We start from the raw sequence: 18546 nt of genomic DNA, 5'->3' as shown, positions 1-18546 counted from the left end.
CATTTCCTCCTTCTGGGCCTCAGTTTCCCCATCTGTAAAATGAACATCTTTACCCCCTGCCTTGCAGAGCTGTGGTGACACCCAGACTAAATTCAAGTCAAGTGAGCTGCTCTGACCCCTGCCCTGGCTGTTTGCCAGAAGGAGCAGTGTCCTCCTTATCTCAGGACAGAGGAAGTAGGAACAGAACAATCTCCCTCCATCTCTTCCCCTGCCATCTGGAGCCCCACATCCTCTTCCCACCACATCTGCAGGTCCCCAAAGTCTTTTTTTTTTTTTTTTTTTTTAAAGATTTTATTGGGGAAGGGGAAAGGACTTTATTGGGGAACAGTGTGTACTTCCAGTACTTTCTCCAAGTCAAGTTGTTGTCCTTTCAGTTGTGGAGGGCACAGCTCAGCTCCAGGTCCAGTTGCTGTTGTTAGTTGCAGGGGGCGCAGCCCACCATCCCTTGAGGGAGTCGAACTGGCAACCTTGTGGTTGAGAGCCCGCGCTCCAACCAACTGAGCCATCCAGAGCCCACCATCCTTTGCAGGAGTCTAGGAATCGAACCGGTAACCTTGTGGTTGAGAGCCCACTGGCCCATGTGGGAATTGAACCGGCATCAGCGTTAGAAGCACGGAGCTCCAACTGCCTGAGCCACTGGGCCGGCCCCTCCCCAAAGTCTTATGCTCTCTCTTGCCTCCAAAGTTTTGAACATGTGATTTCTGCCATGTCTCTTTGACCTGGGGAACTCCTACTCATCCCACAAAGCCCCAGTTCTCATGCCTTCTCCCCCCAGGATGCCTTCCTGACTCCCCTTCTGGGTCCCCCTATGCCCTGTCACTTCCTCTGACTGCAGGGGGCTGGGACTGTCTGTGTCCAGCTCTTTCTGCAGCCTGGGGTGTCCTTGAAAGCAGGTCTGGTTTCCAGTACTACCTAGGCTCAGAATTGTCCCACCACATGGGCCGTACACAGAGTTGCCCTTGAGGAGGAGTTAGAGGGGAGCAAGACTGCATGGGAGATGAAGGCTTTACAGAGGAGGGGTCCTTGGAGCCAGAGCTCTGCCAGATGCTCAGGAGTTAGGAAGACTCCTTGCCAAGAAAAGTTAGGGTTAAATGGCTCAGGACTCAGATAATAGGATGAAACAGGGAGGGTCCATCTGGAAGGTTGGTGGGTGTGAGCAAAGGCCTGGAGGCCCCAAGGATGGTGGGTGGGGAAGCCAGAGAAGAGGCTTTCCCACCAGCCTAGGGGAGTCCAGGGCTGGAGTCCTTCACTCAGAGCCTACCCTCATGTGCCCCTGCCAGGCCCCAAGGACTGAGCAGGGTGAAGTCAAGGCCAAGCCAGCTAAGCTAGTCCTAGCCCACTCTAGGCCTTAATTCTGGGCCAAGAAGGCCCAAGTTCACCCCTCAATGCCCAGGCCTGTGGACCCTCTCCCTACCTGAGGTCCCAGGACTGTGGGCAGGAAGGGCTTTCAAGTTTCTCACTTTCCTGTAGAACCCTCCGTCCTCTGTGCCTTTGCTCTAGCCTGGTCACCCTGAGTTCACTGCTTTGGGCTGATGAGACCCTGGCAAAGAGCCCCGACTATGTCTGGGGGCTTTCAAGGAAGCGGACCCTGCCTGGGGAGCGCATTTCAGAGTCCTGTTCCTGCTGCCTGCCTCCTCTGATCATTCCTGCAGTGACAGGCTCCAGGCCTTCTTCCTCACCCTACACTGGGGGGTAGAGGGGCGGGGGGGGGGGGGGGGGGAACCAACCTCCCCACCCCCACTCAGGCAGCTCTGCTAGAGGCTTTCCCACTCCTGGCCCCAAGGCCCACTCCCAGCCTTTGTCTCACTAGATCCTCCCTGGAAGTGCCTTCACATCACCGGTCACCCACAGCCCTCTCAGCTCGCATGCTGCAGGAGGGCCCCTCTCAGTAGGCTGCCCACTCATCTGGCTGGAGAGTCTGGTCGCCCCTCCCTTCTAAACACCCTGCACCCCAACCCTCCAGCCCTAGCAGGAGCCTCAACCCGACCTTACAGTAATTAGGCACCTACTGTGTGCCAGAACCAACCCTACTGGGTTCACTCGCTCACAGCCCTGGGCCCCTGGGCACCCCAGGGAGCTGACCCTGCCTTGCCCAGACCCTGCCCCGCCCCATCCCGGCCTCGGGTGCTTCCCAGACAGTGAATAATGCGGCAGGAGCGCCTGGAGTGGGGCTGGCTGGAACAGCGGGCAAATGCTGGGGGAGGGGGGCCTCCCGGAAGGCTCTGGCCACCCTAGTTACCGCATCCATGACCCTGCGGCGTGGGGTCCCTCGAGTGCCCCAGAGGCTACGCGGTGCCCGCACCGGGCTGGGGGGCTACCGCTGATCCCCATCAATCAGGCCAGGGACTGAGGCGTGGCCAGCGCAGGGGGGAGGGGCTTATGAGGGAGAGACCCACTGAAAGACATCGAGACGCGGATAGAGACCAACAGGGCGCGGGCTGTAAGGCGGTGCCCCTACCCCAGCTATTTTTAGCCCCCGCGAATCCTCCAAGCCCGGAAGTAACCTCAACCCTCCTGCCCAGGACCCCGCACACTGGGGTGTCCTGTGCCGCTGGCGACTTGGCAGCCCCAGGGTCCTCCGTGGGCCCGCCCCCGCCGTGACTCAGTTTACCCAGGAGTCCAGGAGTCTGGGTCGCCCTGCTCCGCCTGCTTTCCGGCCAGGACTAGAACAGCCCATCCATTCATCATCATCTTCATCATCGCCAGGTGAAGACACAGCTGGCCAGGTTAGGGGCGGGGTCTGAGAGTGGGCAGGTGTTGCTGGGGTGTTTCCTGCGGTCACCTGCCCTGCTGTGGGTATGTCTCCCTGGGCAGTGACAGCAGCCAGGTGCTGGGTGTCCTGGGACATTGGTGAGACCGGGTCTGTGCCTAGGATGTGGCATTGCGCTCTGCTGCCTGCCTGGGTCGTGTGTGGTCATGTGTGGCGGTACCCCAGTGTAGCTGAGAAAGTTTGTATGTGGGTTTCCCTGTGTCTGTGCGAGGCCACTCAGGGTGCTGTGGTGCTCGTAGGGTGCCAAAGCGCTGGGTGTGGCTGGGGCAAGTGTGTGTGTGTGCGCGTGCACATGCACACGTGCACATGTGTATGTGCACAATGACGGGTGGGTCCTTATGATCACTGTAATTCTTGTGTCCATCATTAACCACCAGCCATGGCCTGGGTCCCAGCCCCTCCTCACACCCACCTTCTCGTGTGGCCCTCCTGGCAGCCTCAACTGGAGAGCATTGGGAGGACGCCCATTGAACAGATAAGGAAACTGAGGCTCAGAGGGACCATATGAGGCTCGGCTCCAACCTAACCAGGCTGCCTGTGGAGCCCCTGCTCTGCACCCTCCGGGGTGGGGGCCTGGTTAGTGTCACAAACAGGAAAAGGTCCCGGAAACTGAGCATTGTGGTGAGGGGAGGCGTGGCGGGCCTGGGGACTGAGAGTCCATGTGCGCGTGCGCACGGGGGTGGGGGGGGCGCACGGGCGCGGAGGCAGTCGCCTTGGATGTGGGAGAACACATCAGGCCTGGGCTGGGGCTGATGTGGTGTGTGTGTGTGTGTGTGTGTGTGGTGTGTGTGTGTGTGTGTGTGTGTGTGTGTGTCTGTGTGTCTGTGTGTGTCTGTGTGTGTCTGTGTGTGTCGCGCACGCATGAATGTGCACACACAAGAGTAGAGGCGGTCCCCACGGAGGTACCAGCGTACATCAGGCCTTGACCGGGACTGACTGCTGCAGGGATGGACCTGGGCTCTGCACTTGCATGCCAAAGGGCGTCTTGGGACTCCTGGACTGTCTGCAGTTAGAGGACAGGAAATGTTGGAAACACGCTGAGAGGCAGGGCTGGGCTAGGTCAGGCAGGATATCAGGGCTCCTGCCTGGCTGCCCCCTACCCCCCCACACCTGGCCACGAGATACACTGTGAACACAGCCAGGAGCAGAAAGGGCATACCAGGCAGGGGGCACAGCTGAGGCAAAGGCTCCTGGCAGGAGTAAGTCAGGCCTGGGAAGACTAGCCAGAATGCCAGCAGGAGAGTCGGTGTTCCTGCCATTTCACAGAGTGGGGAAACTGAGGCTCGGCAAGGTTGAGCCCCCAGCTTGGCAGTGGCAGATCAGGGAGCTTGTCTGAGGTCAGCATCACCCCTGGGGAAGGCTGGGTGGGTCCCAGGCATGGGGACAGGCAGGCTTGGCAGGCCAGGGGGTGAGGTGGGGTGTAGAGTGGGAGAGGGAATAGTTGAGAAGCGGATGGCTTGCTGGGGCGGGGAGGAGGAAAGTGGGGTAGTCGATGATGGACGATCAGTCAGAGGAGGGGCCTGGAGCTTGGGAACCAAAGAATCACATTCCACTGGGGGCCTGGCTGATGCCAGTGCCCAGGCCCCAAACACAGGGATGGATGGAAACCCCACCAGCCTCAGCGACGTGAGATGAGAGAAAACCAATTGTCCAGGCTCCAATAAGGAGCCAGTTGCTGAGACAGAGATTTCTGGAACCCAGGACCCAGCCAACCTCCTATCAAAGTTCTGGAACCTCAGCCCCTTGGAATTCTAGACTCTGGAGGCTTTCCAGTTTCCAGAACTGGGAACTCATTCAAATTCCAGAAGCCTGGACCTTCAAAGTCCAAAACTTCCACTCTTGGGTCATGGAATCCTGGGTTTGTCCAGCAAATCTGGGGTGAGAACCTGGAGTCCATGCCTCCCATGAGGAACAGAGAGGGAGATGGATTCCCCCAGTGGCCACACAGCACCACTTCAATGGTTCCTTGCAGGGTAGGAGGCCTGCCAGCCCCCCTGGCCAATGTCGGAAGGGAAGGGGAGGACTTGCCAGGTGCCCCTACTGGCCCGCTTGCCTGGGGAACTTGAGATGGCCACTATCACCTGAACCCGTGGGGTGGGGGGTGGGGCGGAGGTACTGGAAACCACAGGCTGTGGCCAGAGGGAGTTGTGCCAGTTTCCAGCCTCCCCCAGACCATAGGCTCGGGGTCACAAGTTTGTTCCCAGACTTGGGGAGCGTGAGGTAGTCTCAGGGATGTGTGTACCCGGGTGCGTGAGTGGTGTAGGAGCTCCTGCAGGAGGGTGGGGACCAAGGAACTAAGACCCAGGAGGGGCTGACGGTCACTCGATGCAGAGGCCAGGGCAGTGGCTGCAGGCGCAGCCTAAGTCCCCAAGAATGTTCAGAAACGGCGCATACCAGCTCTCGAGGGAGGGAGCGCCATTTCTCAGGAGAAATTCAAGTGCAGGCCAAATCTGAGATGGCAAGGAGGACGCCCCTAGCCCGCAGTGGAGGTCTAAGGTCACCAGTCACTGTGGAAAGCAGCCCGTCCACCCACCCCACCTTCCTGGGCCTCTGTTTCTCCACTGGAGGCCCCGTTCCCACCAAAGTGGTGGTGGCTTTGGCCCTGAGCCTGGGAGGGAAGCTCAGGGCAGCTGTCAGGAGCTGGATAATTTATGAGACTAGATAAGGAGTTGTGGAGCCAAGGGGCCAGGCCAAGGCGCCAATTATGGAGATGGGGAATGAGGGCTGGCAGCTACCCGCTGGACACATTTGCACGAACTGAGCACCCACAATGTCCTAAGTCCTGTACCCAGATGAACTCATTCCCACCATGAGCCCCATTTTACAAGAAGGGAAACTGAGGCTCGGAGTGGGGATATGAGGAGCCCAATAGCAGTGAGAGGATACATGCAAATCCAGTATTTGAATCTGGTCTGACCAACTTTTTAGAAAATTCTATCCCAGGCGGCCAGTTTGCTCAGTGGTTAGAGTACAGTGCTCATAACACCAAGGTCGCTGGTTCAATTCCCACATGGGCCAGTGAGCTGTGCCCACCACCCCCACAACTAGGTTGAAAAAAAAAACGACTTGACATAGAGCTAATAGGTCCTAGAAAAACGCACTGTTCCCCAATATTCCCCAATAAAAAACTTTTTTTTTTAAAGAAAAAAGAAAATTCTATCCCTCCTTAAAGAAAATTCCAATGATTGCAAATGCCCACACCCACCTGGCATCAGCTTCTGTCTGATGAGCAGACTTTTGAATCACTTACACACATGTATATGTAATGAGACTGGAGTTTAAACCTCAGATCAGCTCTGGCCAGGCTGCATGACCTTGGACAAGTTAGTTAACCTCTCTGTGCCACAGTTTGCACCTGGTTCCTCCATCCCTCCCACAGTCCCGCCTCCCCAACTTTGCCCACTCTGATCCCTCCACCAGGTACACCCTCACTGCCAACACAAGCATGACTTGTGGTGTGTGCCCAGGGCAGAAGGCTGGTACCCAGGTGCTAGCCCCGTCTCCCCGGGCAATCTTTTGTCCTCTCTGGTGTGTCCTTTTTGAGATCTGAGAGCTGCTTTTTATATTTTATTTTTTAACTTTTGTTTATTTTTAAGTGTGTTTTTCCAGGACCCATCAGCTCCAAGTCAAGCAGTTGTTTCAATTTAGTTGTGGAGGGCGCAGCTCACAGTGGCCCATGTGGGGATCGAACTGGCAACCTTGTTGCTAAAAGCACCTGAGCTCTAACCAGCTGAGCTAACCGGCCACCCCTGATAGCTGCTTTTTGAATGATCTCATTTTATTGCTATTTGACATCCGCATATCTGGCCAATTTGTCCACACTTGTGTCACCCAGGCCCAGATGTTTGTCTGGTTTTCTCCACCAGCCCCACGTGGGGTGACGGGTCCTCCTGGTGCTGGTTATAGTCTGTACTGGGGGAACCTGTTGCTCCAAATGAGCTGTTTTTTGTTCCCAGAATGACTGGATCTCTGGGTTTATTTCTTATTATAAAAGCGATGCCATGAAAATGAGGGGGAAAAGAATCCACATGACTTTAAAATGTGTGAGGAAGAATCTCCCTAAAACACCAATGGCTGGGACTTGTCCTCATGCTTTTAAAGAGAAATTGTGACCTATGAGGCTGACCTCAGGGCCAGTGCAAAAGCCAACGACCTCTGGCCAACAGCCAGCTGTCCTCCCCACCCTGGACACATCCTGTCTTACAGCAGCTGCAATCTGTCCTGGATGCTGTGGTCCCGCCAAAGGCTTGAATAGGAGACCAGCCCAGAAACAGAAGCTCAGAAAGAAAAAATTGCTTGTCTGGGGTCGCGCAGTGGGAGCCAGGGCTGGAGTTCAAAGCCAGGGCTGGAGTTCAAAGCTAGGGCTTCTCAGCCCATCTCTGTGACCCAGCAGATACTAACTGGTGTCCTCCAAGGGTCCCATAGGAGACAGCACTGGTCCTCACCCGTGAGGGTCACTGAGTTTGGGGCAGGACAGAGCTGGAGGCAGTAATAATAGTAAAACTTATGACTGCAGAGTGAGATAAGTCAGGAAAGGCTTCCTTAAGAAGGGAGTATTTGAGTTGGGGCATTGAAGGTTGTATAGGAGTTCACCAGGGCCATTCAGATTAAAATGCAGAACTAATCATCAGAAAATTTTTCTCTTCACTCCTGCCAGGTGTGCCTGAGCCAGTGCCAGCCCACCCCACCTACAGTCTCAGCCCAATGAGGTGCTGACCCTTCCCACCGCACTCTAGCGCCATGTGGCACAATGGCAGCTCTCTGCGGCCCTGTTTCCGGCCAACAAACATTACGCTGGAGGATCGGCGCCTGATCGCCTCTCCCTGGTTCGCGGCCTCCTTTTGCCTGGTGGGCCTGGCCTCCAACCTGCTGGCCCTGAGCGTGCTGGCAAGGGCCAGGCAGGGCAGCTCGCACTCGCGCTCTTCCTTCCTCACCTTCCTCTGCGGCCTGGTCCTCACCGACTTCATGGGGCTGCTGATCACGGGTGCCATTGTGGTGTCCCAGCACGCTGTCCTCTTCGACTGGCGTGCCGTGGACCCCAGCTGCCGTCTCTGCCGCTTCTTCGGCGTCGTCATGGTCTTCTTCGGCCTGTGCCCACTGCTGCTGGGAGCCGCCATGGCCTCAGAACGCTACCTGGGCATCACGCGGCCCTTCTCGCGCCCGGCGTCCACCTCACAGCGCCGTGCCTGGGCCACCGTGGGGCTGGTATGGGCCACCGCACTGGCACTGGGCCTGCTGCCTCTGCTGGGCGTGGGCCGCTACACCATGCAGTACCCGGGCTCCTGGTGCTTCCTCACGCTGGGCCCCGAGCCCGGGGACGTGGCCTTTGGCCTGCTGTTCTCGCTCCTCGGCAGCTTCTCGGTGGGTTTGTCCTTCCTGCTCAACACGATCAGCGTGGCCACTCTGTGCCATGTCTACCACGGGCAGGAGGCCGCCCAGCAACGCCCACGGGACTGCGAGGTCGAGATGATGGCTCAGCTCATGGGCATCATGGTGGTGGCCAGCGTCTGCTGGATGCCACTGCTGGTGAGTGGCGGGTACAGGGTCTGCCGGAGGTTCCTGCCACCCTTGGTGACCAGGCCTTGGTTCATTCAGAATGGATTTAAAGCCTCAGGTCTCACCTACCCAAGAAAATGTGGGCACACATCCCACTGTTCAAGTGTTCTCTTCCTTGAGGAGCTCGTGAGCAAGATGCAGAAAACCCCGAAACTGGGGGCGAGACTGGGTCTGCCTTGTCCATTGCAGGTCCAAAGCCTCGCCCAGCACACAGTAGGACTCAGGAAGTCATTTTAATAGAATTTTAATATAATAATTTGTTTTAATCTAATACATTTACTACAATATGAGTTATAATTATATTTTACATAATATAGTTTTTAATTATAAAATATAATACATATTATAATTGTGTTGCATTATAATTAATAATTTTATCAATTACTATGTAATATATAATTACATGTTATATATAACTGTTAAATGCTACATAATATATAACTATTATAATTAACAATATATTAATTTTTAGATAATTATATTCTGTTATATAATCATTTTGTAAATATTATATCACATGTTATGTAATATTAAATATAGAATCCAATACTTAGTAAACTATATGAAAATAATTTATTCTAGAATTTAATAGAAAAATTATTTAATATACAACTATTTGTCATAAATATGTTATATAACATAAATTTTAATACAACATACAATCCTTTAAAATGAAATATAAAAATTATTTCATATACAATTTATACTATAGTTGTATTATATTATAAAATGTTTATAAGATATAAGATGCTTAATAGAATAACAACTCTGGCCTTAACAGTAATTCTGTTTGCACCTGCAAGTATTCTTTTCCACCATGTTTAATCGTACTCAGGAGAGGAGCAGGAAAAGTCTGCTGTTTTGCAGCCACATCAACTAAAGCGCAGAAAGGTCTGGCAGCTCTCCCAAGGTCACACAGCAAAGCAGTGACAGAATTGGCACTTGATCTCAGGGACCCCGGGAGTTGGTAGAGGGGCTGGGCTGGCAGCCGGCCTGACTCCTGGCTAACCACTCTGGCTCTCTGCAGGTCTTCATCGCCCAGACGGTGCTGCGGAGCCCGCCAGCCATGAGCCCCTCTGGGCAGCTGTCCCGAGCCACCGAGCAAGAGCTGCTCATTTACCTGCGCGTGGCCACATGGAACCAGATCCTGGACCCGTGGGTGTACATCTTGTTCCGCCGAGCCGTGATCCGGCGTCTCCACCCTCGCCTAAGCACACGGCCCAGGTCGCTCTCCCTGCAGCCCCAGCTCACCCGGAGGCCCACCATGGCATAGGGCCAGAGGTGGACATTGATTGGTGTGGCTCTGAAAGGACAGCCAGACAGAACATCCTGCCCGCGTGTCCCCCATTCAACCTCGGTCCTCCCTGATGGTCATATCGACCCATTCTGAAGTCCAGGAGCCGGGAGTGGCGGATAGACACAGAGTTTGAGTGGCAGAACCATGATCTGTCTTCCATCAACCCTGGGGACCACCCCCAACTCTTTCCTGATCCCCTTTCCAAGGCCTGTCCTCTCTCAGCCCCCCTCCCAACCCCAGGAAGGGGGAGTGGGCATGTAGGGAGAGTGTCTGACAGCAATTAGACTTGTAAGCCTCCCTTCCAGAAGTCCTCAGGAAATGGAGGATTCTGACCCCTGAATATGACTGACTCTCTGGGGTACAGTTGATCCCCTTTGACACCCTAACCTGAGAAGGCTCTGTCTAGAAAAGATTGAATGTGAACACAAAGGACACCCCGTCTCTTGCCAAGACATATCTCCACCTGGCTTTATTTTCCTTTGGCGTCGTCATCAGTCATTGAAGTTTGGTGCATCAGATTGCTATCAATGGTGTGGCAGCTGAGAGTGAGAGCAGGTGGGGCTGTGGGGGAAGGGCAGAGAGGACAAGGCGGGCTTCTGGCTCCTCTCCCCACCTCCTTTACTGAGTCTTTACCAAGCACTTTACAGGTCAGATCTCCTGGAATCCTCCCTACAGCCCCTACAGAGTGTTCTGGTATTAAACCCAGATGAGGAAAAGAAGGAGAGACACACACAAAACCACAGAGTAACACCTGCTTCGTCCGCTCCAGATGAGTCACTCTCTCATAAGCTTATTCAGCCATTCATCTGCTCAACAGTCAGACTCCCAATGCCTTGAACAAACAGCACCAGGCCAATAGTCGGTGCTCAATAAAGATCCACTGAATGGACGAACGACTGAGCTTTTGAGGCGCGCTATGTATATTCAAGTACATGATCACATGCACAGTGAGTACTTACAAAGCACCTGGCACACAGTAGGGACTTAAGAAGCCAGCGTTGTCATAGCCTCCCAGGCCCTTCCTCTGCTCTTCCCCAAACTGCCCCCAAAACAACACACCTGGCTGCAGGGGTGGGAGGTGCCTTTATTCCCCACGAGCCCTCGAGGTACATGAAGAACAAACCATCCCCTGACCCCCCTCTTTCCCCTCCACAGACATGGGATCTGCTTACACCTCCCAGAGCCTGGTCCAGTGAAACTGAAGCCCCTGTTTCCACTCTTCCTCCCCCTGCCTGTAGGGGAATGAGGTCACCTGCTGCTTCTGGAGGACCTGGGCTGAGCAGGGCAGGAAAGGGAATGGGGTCCACAGGGGCCAAAACTATGTCACTCCCAAGCTACAACCCCCCATGATGGGGGAGGGGCTCTGATACTCATGGAGCAGTCCCCAACTCCCTGAGCATGGGGGAGGTGGCAGGCCCCTGAGCTGGAGGTTCCGGGGGCTGGGGCTGCAGGAGGGCCACCCTGGAGGCAGAACTAGGGATGACAGATATGGAGGGTGGGGTGGACTTACAGGGCCCCATCTGGGGCTTGGGGAAAAGGGCTGGTTTCTGGGGAGCTGAAGGCACCTGTGGCTGTGGGGCCAGGTGGGAAGTTGGTGAGCCTCGGCCCAGGCCAATGTTGGCCTGGGTTCCATGTACCAGATCATGGGGCTGGGGCTGGGGCTGAGGTACTTTGCTAGGAACTGGAGTCAGGGCTCTGGGTGGTGGGCCTGGGGGCTGAGGTCGGGCTTGGGGAGTGGAATCAGGCCGGGTTCTAGGATCAAGGCCGGGGGTCTGTGGGCGAAGCCCATTTCTAAAGCTAAGCTGGATTCTTGAGCTGGTTTGGTTTCTGGAGCTGGATTGGGGTTCAGAAACAGGCTGGGTTCTGGAACTACAGTGGACTCCAGAGCTGGGCTGAGTTCTTGAACTGCTCTGGAATTCAGAACTGGGCTGGGTTTCAGAGCTGAGTTGGGCTCCAGAGCTGGGCTGAATTCTTGAACTGGCCTGGGTTCCAGAGCTGGGCTGGATCTCAGAGCTGGGCTGGGCTCCAGAGCTGGGATGGGTCTCAGAGGGGGGCTGGGCTCCAGAGCTGGGATGGGTCTCAGAGACAAACTGGGTTCCAAAACTGGTCTGGGTTCTGAAACTGGTTTGGGTTCTAGAAATAGGCTGGGTTCTGGAACTAGACTGCATTCTTGAACTGGCTTGAGTCCCAGAGCTGGGCTGGGTCTCAGAGCTGAACTGAATCCTGGTACTAAACAGGGTTCTGGAGCTGAACTGGGGTCCAGAGCTGGGTTGAATTCTTGCACTGTTCTGGATCCCAGAGCTGGGCTGGGTCTCAGAACGGAGCTGGGTTCCAGAACTGGACTGGGTTCTGAAGTTGGGTTGGGTTCCAGAAACAGGCTGGGTTCTAGAACTAAGGTGGTTTCCAGAGCTGGGCTGTATTCTTGAACTGGTCTGGATTTCAGAGTTGGGTTGAGTCTCAGAGTTGAACCGAATCCTGGAGCTGAGCTGGGCTCTAGAGGTGAGCTGAGTTCCAGAGCTAGTCTGCTTCCCAAAGTCTGGCTCAGTACCAGAGCTGCCTTGGGTTGTGGCCTGGAGCTGGTCTCTAGAGCTTGGCAGGGTTTCAGAGATGAGCTGAGTCCCAGAGATTGATTGAGCTATGCAGGGATGGGTTGTGGAGCTGGGCCTGCTCTTGGAGTGAGACAGTGTTGTGGTGCTTAGGTCTGTTGTTACATTGGTTTGGATCCCAGGACTAGATTGGATTCCAGAGTTTAACTGGATTCTGGAACTCAACTGGGTCTCAGCAACTGACTGGGTTTTGGAGCTGGATGGGATTTCAGAGCCAGTCTGTGCTCCAGAACTGAGCTGAATTCTGGGCCTGGGTAGGGTGCCTGAGCTGGACTGAGGTCTGGAAATTGGCCAAGCCTTGAAGTTGGTCTGGGTCTTAGAGTCAGATGGCATTGTAAAGCTGGTCTGCTTACTGCAGTGAGAGCGGGACTCAGTGTCAAGCTGAGCTCTGGAGGCAGGCCTAGCCTCAGAGATGGGTGGTGTTTCAGAGCTTGTCTGGATTCTGGAGATGGGTCTGGTTGTAGCAGAAGGCTGGGATCTAGATCTGGGGTCAGTCTCTGAGCTGGACTCCTCACTGGAGCTGGATTGGGCCCCAGAATGGGGGTGGATACTTGAGTGCAGCGGGGATTTAGAGTACGGTTGGGTTCTGGATCTGGACTGAGGTGCTGCATACATCTGGGTTCCTGAGCTGGTCTGGGTTTGTAAATAGGGTTGAGTTTGGGAGCCGTCTTTGAATCCTGAGCTGACATGGCTTTTGTAGCTGGGCTGCTTCTTGAGTCTCACCTGGGTTTCACAACTAACTGGTGTTCCTGAGCTAGACCGGGTGTCCAGGTATGGCTGTGCAATGGAGCTGTCTTGAGTTCCAGAGTCAGGTCGAGTTTTATGGCCGGGTTTGTTCATAGAGCTGGGCTGGCTTCCAGAACTGGGATTGATCTCTAAGCTGGGCTGGGTCTTAAAACTTGTCTGGGTTCCAGAACTGAACTTGGTGCCAGAGCTTGGCTTGGCCTCAGAGCTGTCCTGGGTTCTAGAGGAGGGCTGGGTTTTGGAACTCGGCTGAGCTCTGGAGCTGGGTTGGGTCTCAGAACCAGACGAGGTTCTAGAGATGAACTTAGTCTCAGAGCTGGTCTGGGGTCTAGAACAGGGCTTGGTCTCAGAACTGAGCTTGGTTCTAGAACAGGGCTTTGTCTCAGAGCTGGGCTTGGTCTCGGAACTGGTATGGATTCTAGAGGTGAATTTGGTTTCAGAGCTAGCCTGGGTTCTAGAGCTGGGTTGGGTCTCAGAACCAGGTGAGGTTCTAGAGATGAACTTGGCCTCAGAGCTGGCTTGGAGTCTAGAGTAGGGCTTGGTCTCAGAGCTGGGCTTGGTCTCAGAACTGGTATAGGTTCTAGAGATGACCTGGGTCTCAGAGCCGGCCTGGGCTCTAGAGGAGGGCTGGGTCTCAGATCTGGGCTGGGCTCTGGAGCAGGGCTGGGCTTCGGGAACCGGCCGGCAGGGCTGGGGAAGGGGACTGGCCTCCGGGCTGGGGCTGCGCTCGGCCCCAGGACAGACTAGCCACAGGCCTCCCTGGCCTCGCCGATGGCGGCCCACACCTCCACCACAAACTCGTCCGGAAAGGCGAACTCGCCCAAGACGGAGTCTAAGTGGCGCGCAAACTCCTGAACGCTCGTCGTCTTCTTGGATGTCTCCACCATGGTGGATGCTGCCAGAGCGGGAGGGGAAGTGGGTAAGGGTGCTCTTGGGGCCCCATCTTCCCCTTGGGACTCCCTACCTCCTCCCTGTGGGCTTGCCTCCCCCCAGGGTCCACCCGGCTTACCCTGGCCCCTTACCCAGCTCTGGGTCCCGAATGCCCATGTAACTCTCTAGCAGGTCATCCACCCTCCGAGATGCCTCCTCCTCAAATTCACTGGGCTGGGTGTGTAGGGGGACAAAGCAGAGGGTCAGAATCTCGGCTGTCCTCCAGCCCATCCCCTTCCTGGGCCCACCCCCTGGGTGAGAGCAGGCTGAGACCTCACGTGTCAATGCTTCTGTACAACCACTATTGCCCTGCCTCACCACGGAGACCCATTTTGCAGATGGAGAAATTGAAGCTGGGTGAAGGAGAAGGTCTTACCTAAGGTCACAGTGACTTAGCAGCAGAGCTCTAGGTGCAAGAGCCCCTGAAGACCCCCTTGCCCTTCACTCACCACTTCCTCTACTGTGGCGGCCCCCCCAGAACGAAGTCGTAGGGTCTCCCGCCCGCTGGTCACTTTTGCTTCCACGGGGCATTTGCTGCTCCGGCTCCTCTGGCCAATCATATCTGGAGGGGACAGTGTGGGGGAGGGGCATGTGTTCTGGGTGGATCCACTCTTTGTAAATACTGGGAAGCCACCAGCTGAGACTTTCCAGAACCTTCTTATCCTTCAAAGGCCTCCTTATGTCTATGGGTATATCTTTAGAGACTTTGCTTGAAATCCTATCTTCCCCCAAATTTCCCTCCTCGTCTTAAAGTGACTCTCTAGAAGGGACTTGAGACCCTCCTGTGGCCAGAAGGTTGCCCTACGACTGGTTGTTCCTAACTTTTAGGAATGGCCTTCAGAGTTCATTGCCATGAAACAGAGTATATCTAGAATCCCATCCTGTCCCACTCTCCTTGGGGTCTTTCTCCAGATATACCAGGGCACTTCTAGAACTTCTTGTTCTAGAACAGTGCTGCTCAAAGTGTCAGTCCACGATGAGAGAAGAAGGCTGTGCCAGAATGGAATGAACATACACCATCCTTTCTTGAGTAGGTCTAGCCATGAAAAAAAGTCTGCTCAACAAACCAGGGTAATCACCGCTCTAGACCGGGGGTTCTCAAGCCGGTGGTAGCAGAGGCGTGATTGTCCTTAAGGGGACATTGACAATATCTGAGGCATTTTTGGTTGTCACAACTTGGGGGAGCCACTGACATCTGTTGGGTCAAAGCCAGAGGTGCTGCTTAACACCCTACAGTGCCCAAGATGTGCCCACCACAGTGATCTGGCCCCCCAACGTCAATAGTACTGAGGTTAAGAAGCCCACTTCTAGGGCAAGCTCCTTATCTCATCCATGGACCAACTGCAGACTTCTCTTTGAAAAGCACCATTCTAGAACTCACTTTGAAACCATTCTTCAGGTGGCTGGAGCGCCGGTCTCCTAACAACGCCGAGGTTGCCGGGTTTATTCTCACATGGGCCAATGAGCTGCGCCCCCTACAGCTAAGATTGTGAACAACAGCTCCCCCTGGAGCTGGGCTGCGGTGAGCTGCCTCAGCCAGGGGGAGCGCAAGGCTCATAACGCCAGCATGGGCCGGGGAGCTGTGTCCTATACAACTAGACTGCGAAACAACAGCTTGAATCGGAGTTGGGAGGGTTGGGGTGGGGGTGGGGGTGGGGGTGGGGGAGGCGGAAGAAGGAAAAAAAAGAAAAGAAAACCATTCTCTGGAACTCACTGTAGCCTCAAAGCAGTCCTTTAAGATCTCCCAGCCAGGTGACAAAATAGATCTGGACACCTCCTCTTTCCTGATCTTCCCAAACTTCCCCCTATGTCCCTCCACCCCAGACACACTGACACAGTGCCAGAAGCTCATCAGAGGCATCTAGAACCTTCTGTCCCATCCCATCTTCCCACCCTCACCCTTCCTGGACATGCAGATAACCCATTCCCGGATGAGCGCCCCCCACCAGACAGGTGGCCCTCACCAAAGGCTCTCTTGGGCTGCACCAGGCGCAGGGTGAAGGGCTGGGACTTGGGCAGCTCACGGAGCATCTTGGCGACTTCGTAGTGGCGGCAGCCGACGATGGAGTGGTCGTTGATGGCTTCGATGCTATCACCCACGCACACAGCCTCAATTCTGTTGATGATGCTGCCCTCCTTGATCCTCTGCAGGGACTCAAAGTCACTTGCGGGACAACCCCTTCCCTGGTCTCCAGAGCCCACTTAAACCAGTTCACCGAGCAGTCGGGGAGTCCCCTCCTCCCACCCCCGCAGGCACCTTGATGAAGGCGTAGCCGGCCCCGTTGTCCGTGATGGTCAGCCCCAGGGCGTCCTCCGTCTTCGTTACCTCCACCTCCTTGGTCTCACCGCGCACATGCGCAAAGATAAAGTCCTCCAGCCCTATCTGGCCTCCCAGGAGTTTCTGCATGTCCACTTTGTGGCTATTTAGGGTGCAGAATAAGATCTGTCCCGAGGGGAGGGGGAGTCTAGTATTAATGACAGCGCTCATCCCCCACTGTCTGCGCAGGACCACCAGCCAATGGGCTCAGTGTCCTGATAGGGAAACCGAGACACAAAGAGGCATAAAACTGGCCCAGTCACCTGGCCACCAGGATCCCACCCATGGGACCCTCAGAATGGGATGAGGGGAGAGAAAGAGATTGGGGCCCCTAGAATGGGGAGCAGGGTGAGGAGTCTTTGGGCAGGAAGAGACCCCCTCTCTCCAGCCCCGCAGGTTTCCAATTTTAACCCTTTGGTGAGGTGACCCCCAGACCATCTTTTTTCAGGCCTTTCTGTATGTGCTGGCGCCCCCTGGGGGCTGCGAAGCGCACCGCTCTGCAGCCCAGCTCCTGACCCCGACAGCCTCCCGCGTCTCGTCTGGAGGGGGGCTGCCTGGAATACTAGGCCCCAGCCGCGCCCAGGAACCACAGAGGCGTTTACCTGAGGGCTGGGATCCACCCTAGCTGGGTGGGTGGAGTGAGTTCCAGAACATTTAGGGACCCACTAAGCTTAAAACCTGCTCATCTTTTGTGCAAAGGGTTCATCCCCAGGGTATGGGCACCTCTGGATCTGAGAAGCAGGTCTCTGAGATCCGGAGATCGGGTTCCCTCCATCCAGGAATGGGGGATCCGAGGCCCACAGATCAGGGGTCCAAGCTCCACCCCTACCCCTGGTCAGCCCAGTCGGTCGCTGGGGGTCCAGGGCCCTCACCTCGGTGGGCGCGATCCCAAATGCTTCAGCGATCTTGGCATAGAGCTCGCGGACGTTGGTGAAGCCCTCGATCTTGCCGGTGGGGCTGCCGTGCGCCAGCTGCGTGCGGAAGACGAGGCGCGGCCGGGCGCGGGGCGCGGCCGGGGGCTCCGAGGGCGAGGGCGGGGGCGCAGGCGGGCGCGGGGCCTCGGCCCCCCGGGCCTCGCGGGCCGCCGCGCTCTCCATGGCCGGAGGAGCTCGGCCACCAGGGCCACCTCCTCCGCCGCCGCTGGATCCACTGTTTCCTGCAGCCTCCCCTCCCCCGGCCCAGGGCGCGACAGCCGAGCCGCCGGTGTAAGGGGATCCGGGAACACGAGCCGCCCAGGAAGGCGACACCGTGGGGTGTAGAGGGGGAGCTGGGCCCCAGCTGTTCGGGCCCTGCCAGAGCCAGCTGCACGCTCCCGGGGGACGCCGGGCGGTCCGCAGGGGCCTGAGTAGCGGCCCAGGAAAAACACGGATCACAAATAAGGACTGGGACAGCTGAGCGCGCCAGAGCGCTCACTCTCTGCAAGGCGCGCTAATTTAATCCTGCAACGGCCCAAGGAGGTGGGAGGAGGGTCATCCTAGTATATCCTAAACCACATCCTGTCCCATCTCTGCCCACAGCGCTGCAAGTCTCCCACCTCCCTCAGAATGAAAGCTCAAATCCTCCCCACAGCCTACACTACCCTGCAGGACCTACCCTGTCCCCTCCCTGCCCTCACTTCCTCAGTCTCTTCCTGGCTCACTCTGCTCCAGCCACAGGAGAGCTCCTCTCTGTTCCAACATGCCAGACATGGTCCTGTCCCAGGGCCTTTGCACCTGCTGTGTCCTTTGCCTGGAACACCTCTCAGTTCTCTATGTGGTTCCTTCCCTCACTTCCCTCAGCTCTTTGTTCAAATGTCACCTCCTCTCACCACCTCGTCTCTCTTCCCAGCTTTCTTTTTCTCCCTAGCATTGAGCATCACCCGACATATCAGGTATTTTACTAATTTCGTGTCCCATCTGTCTCCCCAATTGGAATGTCCGCTCCTGGAGGGCAGGGGTTCTGGTCTCCCCCCTGACCCCCGCTGCTCAGTGCCTGGCACACAGGGGGTGCTCAGGACATCTTTGGTGAAGGAATAGATCCCCAGGTTACAAATGAAGAAAGACGCTCTGGCATCAGGAGGCGTCTGCAAGAATCCCCTTGGAATACAACACTAGGCATCAGGAATGTTGGCTCAATCAACAACAGTGGAATGCCATAAAGCAGTGTAAAAGAGGGGTCTCCAACCTTGGAAGAATCTCAGAAACCAGACATTGATGGAAAAAGGCAAGTTGCAGGCTTTGGCTGATGTAAGAAAACTTATGTCAAGTTAAAACCCTGCAAAACATGACACTAGTGGACGGACAACATGGACGGACTTTGAACACAGGGTACTCAATGAGAGAAGCTG

The 18546-nt window shown here is 55.7% G+C and overlaps 2 protein-coding genes across 5 annotated transcripts; one reads left to right on the top strand and one right to left on the bottom strand.

The window, feature by feature from the left end:
* The first annotated feature begins 2099 nt into the window (after positions 1-2099).
* TBXA2R (thromboxane A2 receptor) lies at positions 2100-10512 on the top strand. 2 transcript variants are annotated; one of them, XM_019744276.2, is made up of 3 exons: positions 2100-2726; positions 7428-8296; positions 9354-10512. In XM_019744276.2, exons 2-3 carry the CDS (start codon positions 7511-7513, stop codon positions 9597-9599), a joined length of 1032 nt encoding a protein of 343 aa, XP_019599835.1. In that variant the 5' UTR covers positions 2100-2726; positions 7428-7510; the 3' UTR covers positions 9600-10512. The 2 variants fall into 2 exon arrangements, with proteins under 2 accessions (XP_019599835.1, XP_019599834.1); XM_019744275.2 differs by having other exon boundaries at positions 2101-2706.
* A 175-nt stretch (positions 10513-10687) lies between these two features.
* Positions 10688-17790, bottom strand: GIPC3 (GIPC PDZ domain containing family member 3). 3 transcript variants are annotated; one of them, XM_074337580.1, is made up of 6 exons: positions 17093-17782; positions 16161-16346; positions 15868-16048; positions 14353-14465; positions 13983-14077; positions 10688-13868 (listed from the first exon to the last, which is right to left on the bottom strand). In XM_074337580.1, exons 1-6 carry the CDS (start codon positions 17315-17317, stop codon positions 10994-10996), a joined length of 3675 nt encoding a protein of 1224 aa, XP_074193681.1. In that variant the 5' UTR covers positions 17318-17782; the 3' UTR covers positions 10688-10993. The 3 variants fall into 3 exon arrangements, with proteins under 3 accessions (XP_074193681.1, XP_019599491.2, XP_074193683.1); XM_019743932.2 differs by having other exon boundaries at positions 13568-13868; positions 13996-14077; positions 17093-17788; XM_074337582.1 differs by lacking the exon at positions 13983-14077 and having other exon boundaries at positions 13677-13868; positions 17093-17790.
* Positions 17791-18546: the final 756 nt, after the last annotated feature.

This window comes from Rhinolophus sinicus, linkage group LG07 (genome assembly GCF_036562045.2).
Source record: "Rhinolophus sinicus isolate RSC01 linkage group LG07, ASM3656204v1, whole genome shotgun sequence".
NCBI lineage: Eukaryota > Metazoa > Chordata > Mammalia > Chiroptera > Rhinolophidae > Rhinolophus > Rhinolophus sinicus.
Note: the sequence above shows the minus strand (reverse complement) of the source record. Positions and strands in the feature narration are given on the sequence as shown.